The 15,786-nt window shown below is 41.4% G+C and overlaps 2 protein-coding genes across 3 annotated transcripts in view; one reads left to right on the top strand and one right to left on the bottom strand.

Annotated features, from left to right (window-relative positions):
• The window catches only part of LOC135260616 (uncharacterized), a 127,828-nt gene that overhangs the window by 1,357 nt on the left and 110,685 nt on the right, over positions 1-15,786 (top strand). The window contains exons 2-3 of the mRNA XM_064345985.1: positions 3,728-4,069; positions 4,610-4,873. Of these exons, the coding sequence (XP_064202055.1) occupies positions 3,728-4,069; positions 4,610-4,873 (606 nt within the window). The remainder of the gene's footprint in view (positions 1-3,727; positions 4,070-4,609; positions 4,874-15,786) is intronic.
• The window catches only part of LOC135260620 (uncharacterized), a 132,270-nt gene that overhangs the window by 50,193 nt on the left and 66,291 nt on the right, over positions 1-15,786 (bottom strand). The window lies entirely within an intron of this gene.

Raw genomic sequence — 15,786 nt, 5'->3', positions numbered from 1 at the left:
ATAATGCTGAAAATATGTTATTTTATATCCATATAGTCATGCCGGGTGGTGACTGTTTTTTCATCTTGATGTGTAGCTGAAGCTCTGTCTACGTTCAGTGCTGCGAGAGCTCTAATTCTGAAGCCTCCCTTGCATGTATGTGGGTTCATGTGCTTTAACATGCTTTTGTACATATGAAAGGCTTTATATAATGATACCTTGCTAAAGATTTCTGACCTTTCCCCTGTTTTAATACAAGAGTTCGAAATCAGAACTCTCCTCAACCCAAATTCATACTTCAAATCCACGCAACCTGATTTATATATTATATATATACATTGAGTGAGTGCCATAATGTTTAGGACACAGATATTTTTTGTCGATTTGGCTCTGTACTCGACAGTTTTTAACTGTACGTGAAAAAAATTCACATACCGTTAAAGTGCACATTCTCAGTGCAGCACTTTTTTTGTTAGGGGCACCATAATGTTTGGGACATATTAATGTTATGTAAATGAAAGTAGTCATGTTTAGTACTTTGTCAAATATCCTTTGCATGCATTGACTGCTAAAAGTCAGTGACCTATAGACATCACCAGGCTATCTACTCTGGTGATGCTCTGCCAGGCTTGTACTGTAGCCATCCTCAGCTCCTACTTATTTTGGGGGCTAGTGGCCGTAAGTTTTCTCTACAGCATATGAAACGCATGTTCGATTGGATTCAGATCAGGTGGCTGACTTGGCCAGTTAAGAATTTTCCAGTTTTTGGTTTTGGAAGAACTCTTTTGTTGTTTTGGCAGTATGTTTTGGATCATGGCCTTGCTGCAGGATGAAGCGCCGTCCAATGGGTTTGGAGACATTTGGTTGAACTTGAGCCAATGAGATGCTTCTGTACACTTCAGAATTCATTCTGCTGCTGTTATCAGCTGTTACTTCATCAATGTCATCAATGAAGACAAGTGAGCCAGTATCTGTGGCAGCCATAGCATGCCCAAAACCATAACGTCCCCACCACCACGTTTCACAGATGAAGAGGGGAGCTTTGGATCTTGGGCAGTTCCTTTTGGCCTTTGCTCTTGCCATCACTCTGATACAAATCAATCTTGGTATCATCTGTCCACAAGAAGTGTAGATCTCTGCAGGCTCTTTTAGGTACTTCTTAGTAAGCTGGCCATCCTGTTTCTGGAGCTAGCTTGTGGTTTGTATCTTGTATTGTAGCCTCTGTAATTCTGTTCTCAAAATCTTCTGCGGTCCGTAGTCACTGACGCATCCACGCCTGCCTTCTGAAGAGTGTTTCTGATCTGTCAGACAGGTGTTTGAGGGTTTTTCTTCATTATGGTGAGAACTCTTCAGTCATCAACAGTAAAGGTCTTCCTTGGTCTACCAGACCCTTTTTTTAAATGCCTGAGCTCACTAGTTTCCTCTAAATGCTGTTCCAAACAGTAAGCCTATGGTTTGGCCTATGTCCCTGGCTATTTCTGTCTTACTTCTGAGTCTCATAATGGCTTCCTTGAATATCATCGGCAGAACTGTGGTCCGCATGTTGACAAATAGCAATAGTATACTTCAGAGGCCATCAAAAGCCTAGAATCAAGACTAGATACTGAATGCTACTGAACGCAATTGGACACCTGAGTAATCAGAAACTCCTATTAAGCCATTTGTCCCAGACAGGTGCCCTTAAATGGCTGTATATAAAAAGGGCTGTAATTTATATGGGGTGAAACCAAAATGTATAAAAACACCATTAAACCAAAGCAAGAAATATACACTTGTTAACCACATGTGAATTGTTTGCTTACAAATCTGAAATTGTGGAGTACAGAGCCAAATCAAAAAAAAAAATAAATAATATATATATATATATATATATATATATATATATATATATATATATATATATATAGATGCCTCTTTGCCCCCAGACATTATGGAGCTCACTGTATACACATATCCCGATAACTGCATGACTTTTATTGCAGTGGCCAAGAATGAAAACCATTTTTTAGTTCCCACGTGGAAGGTTTTGCAGTCAAAACTGGAATTTTTTTTTTTTTTTTTTTTGGCTGGACCGCAACCGCAACTAGCTTTTGACCTGGTCTTGTTAAAGAAAGAATACAGAGTGGTCTGAAAGTAGCAGTAGCATGGCATTTCCATAGGGCGGCTTAGCCGTTAGCCCCCCCCACCCCCCACCCCCCCATACCAGGTTCCTGAACTGGCCAGCTCTACGGCAGATTGGCTGCTCTGGGCACTCTCCAGGTGTTATGATGCACCTGTCCGATTCCTAATGGCAGAGAACATTTGACTGCGCTCTGGGGGCACATTCGGTGACTGATTATTTTCATCCCTTTCTCCTGATCTGTTACTTTCTGCAGCTCTGGTCCTCGTTTTGGAAGCTCACGATTCAGTCTTTGCTTGAAATTAACTTCCTTGTCAGAAATGACAGAGACGGATGTATTTCTTTCCTTTAATTTTTCTTAAATGATGGATGATGATGATGATAATTATTATTATTCTTTTTCTTAAATGATTATGATAAACAACAACAACAACAATAATAATAATAATAATAACAATTATTATTATTATTATTCTGGAAATTGTATTATAGATAAAAACAAAACACAAAACATGACAAAAGCCACGATATATAAAGGCAAACTTGTCATCTGACCATATCCCCAATCATGACTAACTCAGACAAGAAATAACCAGAGCAGGAAATGGTGGGGGATGTGGGGGGGGGGGGGCGTAATGTTCCGTTGGCATGCAATGCATGAGTCCGCTCAAGTATAGTTATTTTCTCTCCGCCAGTGGTGTTTTGCAGTTGCTGTTTAAAATTAAAGTGAAAGTAAAAAAATAAGTTAAAGTGCATCTGCAGAGCTTTGACGTTGACGTTATTAAATGAATATAAGCGCATTATATTGGCACAAATGCTCAGTACCATCCGATATAGCCAGGTCTCCTCTATTAGGCTACAGGTGAGCAATGAAATCATTTTTATTTGCATCGCAAAATTTCATCGCCATTATTTAAATTTGTGGATACCTGTACTCTTCGTTCTCTGCATCAACACGTAGAGAATATTCATGGAAAACATCTGCAATACGCAATTTAAACAATTTTGAAGTGTATATTTTGTTAAAGATAACCTTCATTGTGGGTTGTGCTTTCATTAGTGTAAGCTAGTAATTAAAACTTATTTGTCATTTCTCTCTCTCTCTCCCTCTCTCTCTCACACACACACACACACACACAGTTTACTCAGGTTGGATAGCTATGGTCGTTTCTGTTCAAATAAAATGTTATGTCCAAACAAGTGTCTGCAGTTCCACTCTCCAATATTACATTACATTACAGGCATTTAGCAGACGCTCTTATCCAGAGCGACTTACACAACTTTTTACATAGCATTTTTATATTGTATCTATTTATACAGCTGGATATATACTGAAGCAATGCAGGTTAAGTACTTTGCTCAAGGGTACAACGGCAGTGTCCTACCCGGGAATCGAACTTGCGACCTTTCGATTACAAGTTTAGTTCCTTACCCACTCTGCTACACTCCGTCCTAGTAATGCAGCATAATAATATACTTATTGCTTTTTTTGTGGGCCAGTGAAAATTCAACCTTTGGAACACCACTAGCCACAGTGCCTGCTGAGCCAAATGGTCATTATCAAGCCCTGAGCGGTTGTGTCTTATTAGTAATTGTGCTCTACTAACAGTTGTGCTGTTGTATTCCCAGTGCTGCAAGTGTCCAGTGTGCACGGGACTTCACTAGTGCTGAATGGAGCAGTGGGGGAGTCCATTGTGCTGCCCACCGATGAGGAAGGACCAATCAGAGGACCAGGCTACATGGAGTGGAGAAAGAACAATGTTAATGTCATCAGATTAGTGCGCGAGCAGGACAGCTCACCTTTTGAAACCGATAAGATAAATGCAGCTTTTGAAGGGAGGCTGATTATGAATTATGAAACCGGGGCCCTGAACATTAGTTCTCTGAGAGAAGAGGATTCTGGGGAATATGACTTTACTGGTATAGTATCCGGGTCCCTCAGGCCAAAAACGATACAACTACACATTTATGGTGAGCACCTCAGTGTTTGTGTCTGTGGGTTTTTGAGCTGTAATTAATAAAGCAGTGTGTTTCAGAATTTGTAGCTCTCTGAGCTGTAAGTAATGAACACAGTGTGTTTCAGAGTTTGTGTCTGTAGATCTCTTTACTGTAAATAATGACACAGTGTGTTTCAGAGTTTGTGTCTGTAGATCTCTTTACTGTAAATAATGACACAGTGTGTTTCAGTGTTTGTGTCTGTAGATCTCTTGAGCTGTAATTAATGACGCAATGTGTTTCAGAGTTTTTGTCTGTAGATCTCTGAGCTGTAAGTAATGAACACAGTGTGTTTCAGAGTTTGTGTCTGTAGATCTCTGAGCTGTAAGTAATGACACAGTGTGTTGCAGAGTTTGTGTCTGTAGATCTCTTGAGCTGTAATTAGTGAAGCAGTGTGTTTCAGAGTTTTTGACTGTAGATCTCTGAGCTGTAAGTAATGACGCAATGTGTTTCATAGTTTGTGTCTGTAGATCTCTGAGCTGTAAGTAATGCTGTTGGTGGTCTCTCTCTCTGCAGAGAGGATTGTTTCAGTGCAGGTAACCTCCCAGGTGAATAACAGCACAGACGGCACCAGCTGTAACGTGACCCTGAGTTGCAGTGTGATTGGTGGCAGCCAGGTGGTGCTGTCCTGGAGCAGAAATGGAGAGAACATTGCTGGAGCGGAGAACAGAGCTACGCTGAGTGTATCCCCCACCCGTGCAGAAGAGAACTACACCTGTACAGCCATTAACCCCATCAGCTCACTAAACAACACAGTGACAGCCGGGCCCTGCCAAACAGGTCAGTCTCTGATTAGCTCAGAGCGCTATTAGCATATAATCAGCAGAAAACACATAAACCGACTCTTATTTACACTCTAGCTAGACCATGATGATGCTCCTGCTGCTGCTACATTGGATTTTTTGTTGTTATAGGGACATGATTCACATTACAACTGAAATGACTACAACTAAAATACAACAATAACTGCTAATAGCACTTAAATAGAAATATGTACAGTCAGATCAAGTGTGTGAGTGTGTGTGTATGCGCATGTGTGTGCGCCTGTGCAGTTGTGTAACGATCGCTGTCTCTGTAGGGTCCTGTGTGATGTTCTTTATTTCCTGTAGGTCTAGATTCTCCTGGCCTCTCGCTGTGTGCGCTAAAGTCAGTGCTGTTCTCCCTGGGTCTGGTTGCCATGGTTTCGGCTGTCATTGCAGTTAATGCCAGAGAGAGGTGCTGCAGGTCAGTCAGGGTCATTCCTATGTTTACACCTCTCATTAGCAGTGAGCTTGAATCTGACACATTCAGTGACCTCTTTAATGAGCATCCAAACAGACTCACACACTCTACCCCATCACCATCCACACTCACCCTCACTCACACACTCCATCACCACTCACACCTCCACCACACAATTATACACGTACCCATACTCACACCTCCACACACACTCACACACTCTACCCTCACTCACACACTCCATCACACACTCTACCCACTACTCACACTCCTCCACCACACACTCACACACTCTACCCCATCACTCACACACTCACCACTCACACACTCACTCACACTCACACACCACCCTCCACCACACACTCATCCAACTCACACCCTCCACCACACACTCAACACTCCACCCCATACTCACACACTCCATCACACACTCACACACTCTACCACTCACACACTCTCACACCCAACTCACACACTCCATCACACACTCACACACTCTACCCAACTCACACCCTCCACCACACCTCACACACTCTACCCATACTCACACACCATCACACACTCACACACTCTACCACACACTCTAATGCACGCTGTATTGCTTCATGTGAATTCTGGATGCAGTTCTGGAGTTTAAATTATTTATTTCTGTTATTGTTTTTCAGAGATCAAGGAGGATGAATCTGTCAGAGTGGTGGAGAGAATTCCTACCTGAAATAGTTGTGTGTGTGTGTGTGTACGTGTGTGCATGTGTGCATGTGTGCGAGTGTGAGAGTGAGTGTGTGTGTGTGTGTGCATGCGCATGCGTGTGTGCGTGTAAGTGCGTGTAAGTTCTTCAAGACTGAAAAATCTATGAAACAGGAAGAGGTGTGGCCTGACTGGTATCTGATCAGGCACAAGCTTTTTCATTAAGGATGACAGATTAAAACCGATGAATTGAAATTAAATTACAAAGCAAGATTTAAAACAATGGCATTGAATTCAAGTTTTTCATTTGAAGGGATGTGTTGTCAGTTTCTCAGAAACTCCTCTATCATTATATTATGTTATGTCATGTTATTTGGGGTCATCCATGTCTTCTGGTGGAAAATTTGAACAAAACAATGCATCATTTAAATTGTGCATGACATCTGTCGGCAGTGGGTGAAGTAGAAAAAACAAGTGCCTATACAGGATAAGAGCTAAACTTCCCATTTTTGAGCAAAGAAAACGTGGAAAAGACAGGTTCCCTTGCAGCCACCATTGTTTACAGAAATATACCGTCATTTCAACGAGTCACTTAACAACAGTTGCTTGCCATTCAGTTCGTGAGTCGCTGATACGCTCAGAATTCTAAATTCAGTAAATGTATCGGGAGGCAGAATTCCAATCTCCTAACCAGCGCGACAAGAGTTTTCCTTTATTCTGCTAGTGAAAATCAGCACATACAAATCGGCAGCCTAAAACTAAGAGTCTTATCGTGGTAAATAACTGTAGCGTACATACGTAAATCCATCACTAAGTACGCAATAAGTAGTAATTGTGCGCATATAGGCAAAAATCAACAGTATCGGTATGGAGTACCGTCCTTATTTAAGCAGTGTTTATCTGCCGCTCACAGCTCTCTCGTGTAGTTCTGACAGATGATTTGCTTTGGTTCGCCGTTTTTAAAAATTATAATTCTGTATGCAGTCCAATTATTGTTTGCTGTACATGTATGGACAAATACCTCCACTTCCTGTTTCCCTCACAAGCAGAAGAGTGAAAGGCCACTCAATGCGGATGTGGACTCTTATTTCTTACAAATAAATATACTAATTTATGGACTGTTGTTTCATCTTATCATGTTTTGTATCATGTTTTATCATTGTACGGAAACAGCTATTTTTGTGTTGAGTACACATTTTTCATTCATACATGAATTGTTCATACATTTTTTTAAAAAGCAGTGTGTCTCTAGTCTTGGTTTTAACCTTTGTTCTAATCTGTGGAGATTGCATTTGGAGTCAAAGGCATACACCATCACGAAGACCAGAGAACTTACCACGGCTGAAAAAAACAATTAATCTATAAGCAGAGAAAACAGACAAATTTATCAGGAAGAACAGCACAGAAACCACGGAGTCAGAAATATACACCTTACAGGTCGGCCAACTGCGGATGATGACAGACAAACCCTAAGAGCTGTGAAGAACAATCCTAAAACAATGGTCAGTGACATCACCAGCAGTCTCCAGAGGGCAAGGGGTGAAAATATCTTAAGCCATTGTACGCAGAAGACGTTGAGAGCAGAGTTGCAGAGGCTGGACTGCAAGATGCAAAACCTCACAGCAGCAGCAAGAATCCAAAGGCCAGATTAGAATTCAAAGAGTCAGTAGTTTTCTGGACCAAAGTTTTATGGACAGATGAGACCAAAATAAACCTTAACCAAAATGATGGAGAGTCATTTGAAGTGTGGAGAATGGAAGGAACAGCCCATGATCCAAAGCAGACCTGGGTCAAATACGTATTTGTTTTGGATTCAAGTACTTCTCTATGCTTTACTGATCTTGTCTGGTGTATTGGAACCAATGAAATACGCTCAAAAAGTGCAAACCCCGCCTTCTGGTCATATTGGCCGGCTCAATTACACCAGGCACGATCAATAGAGCACAGAAAACTATTTGAATCCAAAACAAATACACATTTGACCCAGGCCTGATCCAAAGCATACCACCTCATCTGTGAGGGATGGAGGTGGTGTCATGGGCTTGGGCACCTATGGCTGCTTCTGGAACAGGCTCACTCATCTTTATTGATGATGTAATGGAGGATGGCATTTTTTTTGTTTTGTCTAGCTACGGTATGCACAAAGAAATTCCTCCAACCTCATTGGCTGGTGCTTTATCCTGCAGTGAGACAATGACCCCGAAACACACTGCCTACGCAGCCAAGGCATTCGTCAATGGGAGAACGTGGAAAGCTTTCGCTGGTCAAGCCTGTAATGTGTTGTAATGTACTTTTGCTTCCCCTGCTCCATGTCTCTCCTTGTTTATTGTTTTTATTTTACTGGTTTAAATCATCAGTGAAGACTTAATCGTTTTACTTACCTCTGCCTCCATGAGTGATTGCTGCACCTGGGTCCCAAACCCTTCCCGTGAACCCTGGCCTAAATTGACCCCCGCCGGGCCTAAGCATCGGGGATTATTTTATTTTTATTTTTACTTATTTTTAATATGTTTTTTAAACTACAGTTACAGTGGGGCGGCTTGGTTTTAAAGCTCACCAGCGACATCTGTTGGACGTTCAACACTTGATGCTTCCAACTATCACAAGCTAACGGTACCTAGCAAGGCACCATTTGTTTAGTAGGCTAACTAACCTCGTTACGTAACGTTAAACTAGTAGCATGAATGTAACGTTCGATACATTGTAACATTACATGATATATTAATCGCCATCTAAATAACAACTTCACTTGTTTATTAATAACGTTAGCTTGGTGACATTGATGTGCACGACAACGTGGTCATTTAGCTAACTTAGCTAGCTAGCCAAACAGTCAGTAAAGCCGCGTTTCCACCGCAGGAACTTTACCCCGGAACTAGGAACCTTTTGAGGAACTCAGTGCGTTTCCACCGCAGGAACTAGGGTCTAAATTTAGTTCCGGGGGCTTTATTTTACCCCCAAAAAAGTTCCTGCTCGGGGCGTAGTACTTTCCGAAAGTACAGGAACCTTTTGGGTGGAGCTTGCAGCGCTGAACATTTCTGATTGGTCGAGTACTCGCAGCATTTTTTTGTGTTTATTTTCAACCGCCATGTTTAAAAATATGCAGCGGCAAACCAATTTATTTTCATAATAACTTCAAGTCAAACTTGTATGTTATGCGGCGCAGTAGCCTAGTTTTGGTTATAGCCTGCCAATGTCTTGGAATTATAACGTGTGCTCTTCTGTTCTTTTCTTGCTTTAGTATTTGTTTTATAAAATGCTAAGCATTCGTGCTGGGACAGCATATTACGTACCAAAACATTCAAATGGATTAATTCAGTTGCTGAATATTTTCTTCTGGATTTTCTTTGTTAGCCCGCTGTAATTGACTCAAAACGTTTGATACAGTTATGTGAGGTATGCGGTAGTTCTGCGTAATTCACATTGGTGATACAGTAAAAGCAAACTGGAAATCACCTTCCGCACTTTTTGTCAGGGTAAAATAAAAGGTAATTCTAGTAATCGTCCCTTTAGCTTTTTCAGACTGCCGTAATTTTACTCTGCCATTCTTTAATTCCACAAAAAGACCAGGAAGACTATGGACTAATTTATGGTGCATGGTTCGCATCTGGAGGGCACACTTCGCTGCTCGGCTAGCAGTAACTTCGAAGGAAAGCAAACGGTGGCTGCACCACTACTAATTTAAATTTTCACGCAAGTCCGAGTTTTCGTTCTATTCTTGTCATTTTGCGATTAGCCTATATGGAATTGACGATGAGAAAGTAATCAAACAGCAAATTGTTTACAACGTGTGCATGTTTTCTGCTGTTGTTGCCAGTTATGCATATAAATGTGAATGCATTCTGTCGCTTCGGATGTCAAGACATGAAAGCGAATGTTCGTATAAAAACATAATGAATGTGTTTGAGAGGATATATAAAACAGTTACAATCTGACTATTGGCCTGTTATATCCTATTTGTTGCATAACAACGGTCCAAGTTCAACTACCAACGACAGTTTTGCTTGACAACGGTAAAATATGTTACATGACATGTGTAGCCATTTCGTAATACGATCGCATTTCAGGCTAGAAAATAACCCGTTAATCCAGAGAAATTGCTGAGTCGTCTTACGCCGGGCACCCACCGCACGCGTCGCGTAAGTGTCATGTAAGCAGCACGGCGAAGCAGCGCGACGCGTAGTGTATTTACACTGGTTCCGTTTGTGTCGCGCAAAGGCTTGGTAAAAGCTATATATTCCTAGTAGCTCTCGCAGTCTGCAGTGGGCTTACATCGTGTATTTCACGTTTGTTCAGGACTGTTGATTATGGGTTAAGTGAATACTTGGCGAGAGACCTTTTTCAGTTTGTTAATTTGGTAATATTTTGTTAACTCATGTAAATACGTGAGAAAGTAAACGCTTTCAAGAATTACCATAAGCTTAAATTGCAACGTAGCCTGCATAATAATCAATCTCAAACTGTATTAATTTATTTGCTTGGTTAACAAGCGTGCCAATTTCATGAAGAATGTGATGATCATAATAATAATAAATAATCCGTAATCAACCATTGGGAATTCCCGTGTCGTCTTGTCATTCACGTCAATACATGTATAGGATCAGATTTAGTAAAATCAGCTAATCATCAAAAAGATAGCGTAACAGTTTAATCTTGAAGGGATATGAACACCACAACACCATGAACACGCCCCCAGTAATATAAGGATGAAATATAAATCAGAGCATGTATACCTAGCATTTTAGAGCATATTTCTGTGTGTAAACAGGCCATCGTGACGCGCGACAAGCCGAAAAAATAGAACAGAAGCGAAAAACTACGCTTCAGTTCGCTTGTGTCGCGCAAGCTTCGCAGCCGGTTCGCGACGCGTTCGCATCTGGTGGAGACGACGTCGCCCGCTGCCGTTGTAATAACAGTACTTCAACTACGCTTCAGTTACGCGCGTAATACGCGGTCGATACGCGTGCGGTGGGTGTCCGGCTTTAGAATCTTTATCGCAACAGAATGTATCAAGGCTGGCAGCCCGGATCAAATTTGTTGTGACAGCTGCTGTCCAAAACAAACACCTGAGAGAGGCCGCCTGCGTGCGTGCCTCCCCCAAGGTGTTACGTCATTGTTTTGCAATGCGCAGCTGTCGTAAAAACATGCTGGCTTCGATAAGCGGAATCGACAAGCTCGGAGCCATACGATTACAGTGAATAGGACAACTTGGAACCGGTTCGCGATTCCCATCCCTATTTAAATGTGCCCAGCATTCCGAGGCTTGTTGTAACATTCAGTAGCCAATCCGGACTTGAATACAAGTTTTTTGTGGAGTGCAAAAACTTTGATATTATTTTAATTTCTTTTGTTGTTGTTGAAAACACAGCATTCCAAGTCTGTACATTGTTGTCAGATTCTTTGTAAGACTATGCTATGCTGTAAATAGTTGTTGATTTTTAAAAATCTGTGTTGAATAAATAACTTATTTATAACAACATTCACATTACGTAGTTATATTTTCAAATCTTCAGTCAGCTTTTAGGGCCCTATGGAATCTGTGTTATAGCTTTTTTAAATTCTCAATTCTGCGATTCCGTCTGTGATTCTGTTATCACAGAAACTATAGGGCCCTACCTTAATGCTGCCATCAGTCTGTCGCAGGCCCGTGCCGGGCCCCCATCAAAAAAGACACTTGCCACCGGGCCTAACAACTTTTCTGGGGGAAACCCTGAAATGTATCAAAAACAATCCAAAAACTGATTTAAAAACTCAGACATTTATTAGGATAAATAAACTAAAACACAAACTAAAACAAAAGAAAACCCACAAAATTTACCAAACTAAAGGATCTTCACAAACACCAAAACCACAAAGCAAACCGCAAGCTACACAAAAGAAACCCCAAAGATCTCAAAGCAAAGAACTCTATGCAACCCACAAACGTTCGATACATTGTAACATTACATGATATATTAATCGCCATCTAAATAACAACTTCACTTGTTTATTAATAATGTTAGCTTGGTGACATTGATGTGCACGACAATGTGGTCATTTAGCTAACTTAGCTAGCTAGCCAAACAGTCAGTAACACAGATACATAGATATTTTGTTGTTGTTGAAATGTGCCCAGCATTCCAAGGCTGTACATTGTTGTAAGATTTAGTAGCCAATAAGTAGGCAGTGTTGTGCATATCCCGCTCTTACAGCTTGTTTCCAGCCCAAACCACTACAAAGAGAGCAAACTTTTTTTGTCAGTGACATTTCCTTCTGACATCTATGACGGCAATCGCAAACACATTTATTTTGCCTTTTTGTATAGCTATTTCCATGGATAAAATCGCATTTGTTATTATTATTTATTGGTAAAAACATTTACTTTGTATCCAGGGAGATAGCCAACTACTTGCACGTTACATGACGTGTAGCCTAAGGGGCGACATAGCTCAGGAGGTAAGACCAATTGTCTGGCAGTCGGAGGGTTGCCGGTTCAAACCCTGCCCTGGGCATGTCGAAGTGTCCTTGAGCAAGACACCTAACCCCTAACTGCTCTGGCGAATGAGAGGAATCAATTGTAAAGTGCTTTGGATAAAAGCGCTATATAAATGCAGTCCATTTACCATCCATAGCCATTTCGTAATACGATCGCATTTCAGGCTAGAAAATAACCCGTTAATCCAGAGAAATTGCTGAGTCGTCTTAGAATCTTTATGGCAACAGAATGTATCAAGGCTGGCAGCCCGGATCAAATTTGTTGTGACAGCTGCCGTCCAAAACAAACACCTGAGAGAGGCCTGCGTGCGTGCCTCCCCCAAGGCGTTACGTCATTGTTTTGCAATGCGCAGCTGTCGTAAAAACATGCTGGCTTCGATAAGCGGAATCGATAAGCTCGGAGCCATACGATTCCAATGAATAGGACAACTTGGAACCGGTTCGCGATTCCCATCCCTATTTAAATGTGCCCAGCATTCCAAGGCTTGTTGTAAGATTCAGTAGCCAATCAGGACTTGAATACAAGTTTTTTGTGGAGTGCAAAAACTTTGATATTATTTATTTTAATTTCTTTTGTTGTTGAAAAGAAGATTACATTACATTACATTACAGGCATTTGGCAGACGCTCTTATCCAGAGCGACGTACAACAAAGTGTATAAACATAACCAGGAACAAGTATGATGAAAACCCTAGAGAGAAGTACCGGTCCAAGTGCAGGGAACAACCGCGTAGTTCAACTTGGACCCTGAAGGTTAAACTGATTAACACTAAACAACGAGAACGGCAACAACGCAGTCTATGGAAAAAATACAAGCAGTAGTTAAGACAGTTAATGCATCTAAGCCACCTACGAAACAGCTGCCTAGTTACAACCCTAAGCTTAGCCATTTACAGGGGGGAAGGGAGGGATGGGGAGAGGTGCAGCCTGAAGAGGTGGGTCTTCAGTCGTCGTTTGAAATGGGTCAGTGTCTCAGCTGTTCTGACCTCCACAGGGTGGTCGTTCCACCATCGTGGGGCCAGAACAGACGTGTTCTGGAAGTGCAGGTGCGAAGAGGGGGAGGTGCTAGGCGTCCTGAGGTAGCAGAACGGAGGGATCTGGCTGGCATGTAGGGTTTGAATATCAAGATCTGAAAGCAAAGAACTCTATGCAACCCACAAAACACAAACACACAGCCAACTACAAACCACCCGAAAGAAAGATCTCCCCTGCCTCATACTACTGGGCTTATATTGGGCCACAGGCAGGTGGAGGCAATCAGCAATTAGGCAATCAGGCAACTACCTCCACCTGCACCACCCAGACCAGCAGAGGCAGGGGATGTAACCCCCAGAAATGAGCATAACGCCTTACCCTGCTTCTGGGCCGTGCTTTCGTAGGAAGCGGTTTCGTCTTCCGCCCATCGCCTCTCGCTACGCTTCCTCATTACGCTAAAACAAAAAAGCGTCAGCCATGAAAGGAAAGATCGCGCACTTTCTGTTGCTCCTTAACTCCGTTTTACTGCATTTTGGTGAGTTGTAGTTTTTTAAAAAAACATTTTATGTAAAATATGTCCGAAAAATAATTCTTGTTTTTATGACTTGAGAACGTGCGGCAAAATTTGAAGTCGGGGTGACGGAACAGTCAACTAGTGCAGAAGCTCAGTCGTTTTTACCAGGATATGGAAGGGTTGCTTCGCTGCTTAACACTAGAAGAGAGAAGATAGAATAACCAGTAAAAATCTGTCACATGCGAACTCAGGTGGACAATGGTGTGTCAGGGCCAGGAGGTCATGGGTTTGGATTGCCTGTACTTTAGAGGTAACAGAACCCTAAAATACATTTTGTCCCTCCGGAACAGAGGCACCATTTTGGTGAGTTGTAGTTTTAAAAAAACGAAAATATGTAAAATATTTTGTAAAATATGTCCAAAACATAATTCTTGCTTTTATGACTTGAGAACATTCGGCAAAATTTGAAGTCGGGTGACCTTAGTCGAGGCCTTGCTTTCTTCAGCGAGTCACACTCCTAATTGCATGGGGGGACTCGGAGAGTCATGTGTTCTGCTAGCAGAAACGAGGGAGAAATAAGGAAACTTGAATCAGGGTTCGTAAGAGCTGGCAAATATGAAATAAACTAACTTATGTTTTTCATCAAGTTTATGAACTTTTCGCTCCAAGGCTGTTGATGGACTGTGTGGAATTACTGAAGGGGTGATTTATAAAGGATTTTTAAAAGAGAATGATAACAGTTCCTCCTTTGCCAATTTTACCAGCCTAATCCATATATACTGTATATATATAATGTCTTATTACAATTATCATATTCAGAAATACAATAATCTGAGTTATGAGATATAGAAATTAAAATCCAAATTCTATCTACCTATTTATTATTATTATTATTATTATTATTATTATTATTATTGTTGTTGTTGTTCCTGTTGTTGTTATTCAGTGAAGTTTAATTAGGCATGTTCTTTATATGTCTTTTACCGCTGCTCAGACTGTAGTTCTTTTCTGATCATTAAAAGTCATTTTCATACGGTGAAAGTTCCAGTGCTGACTCAGCTTTTACAGAGTACATATGAGTCCATAAGTATACTATAAGAGTTGATTTTACACTGAACATTTCACTGTGTATGCTTGTGTAATACCAGATCAGTAAATAGCTCTGGTTGCCTGCGTGTGAAATTCCCACTCCAATGAGAATTGCTTCTTGGTCTCATTTACATACAAGATCAAATTTTGTACATTTACTAGCTTACGACAAAACTGCTCAATTTTAATACAGAAAACGTTCTTTCAACTGAGCTCAAAACCTAGCATAGGAATTGGCACAAGACTGTAGGTTTGTGTATTTTTCTCAATCTGGCAACCTGATTCTCCACCTTAAGGACACACACGTTTACGCTTATTATCGTTGGACGAATTTAGAGTAATACATATACGCTAAATGGTTCCAAACATATCAGTATGTTTTGTTTGTCTATAAAGTTAATACCGGGACGTGTGAATGTACGTGTGCTTTGCAGGTACAGGTGAAGCCCTGATTACAGTCAATGGTATCGTTAATGGGTCTGTCACTTTGCCCTCCGGATCTCTGTACGACAGTCCCACGGAGGTCCAGTGGAGGATTGACAGGACTGTAATCGCCTTTTATTTTGCACCGGACACTGTGACGATGGACACTAAGAGATTTGGGGACAGGTTACGCCTGAACACGAAAGACGGTTCTCTTCTAATCAACCGGGCACAGATGGGCGATGCGGACACGTACACCGTGGAAGTCTCTCACAATGAAAGCAAACACAAGGCTGAAGTCAAGCTGATG

This window comes from Anguilla rostrata, chromosome 8, assembly GCF_018555375.3.
Source record: "Anguilla rostrata isolate EN2019 chromosome 8, ASM1855537v3, whole genome shotgun sequence".
Lineage (NCBI taxonomy): Eukaryota > Metazoa > Chordata > Actinopteri > Anguilliformes > Anguillidae > Anguilla > Anguilla rostrata.
The sequence above is the reverse complement of the archived record's forward strand: the minus strand, read 5'-3'. Positions and strand labels throughout refer to the sequence as shown.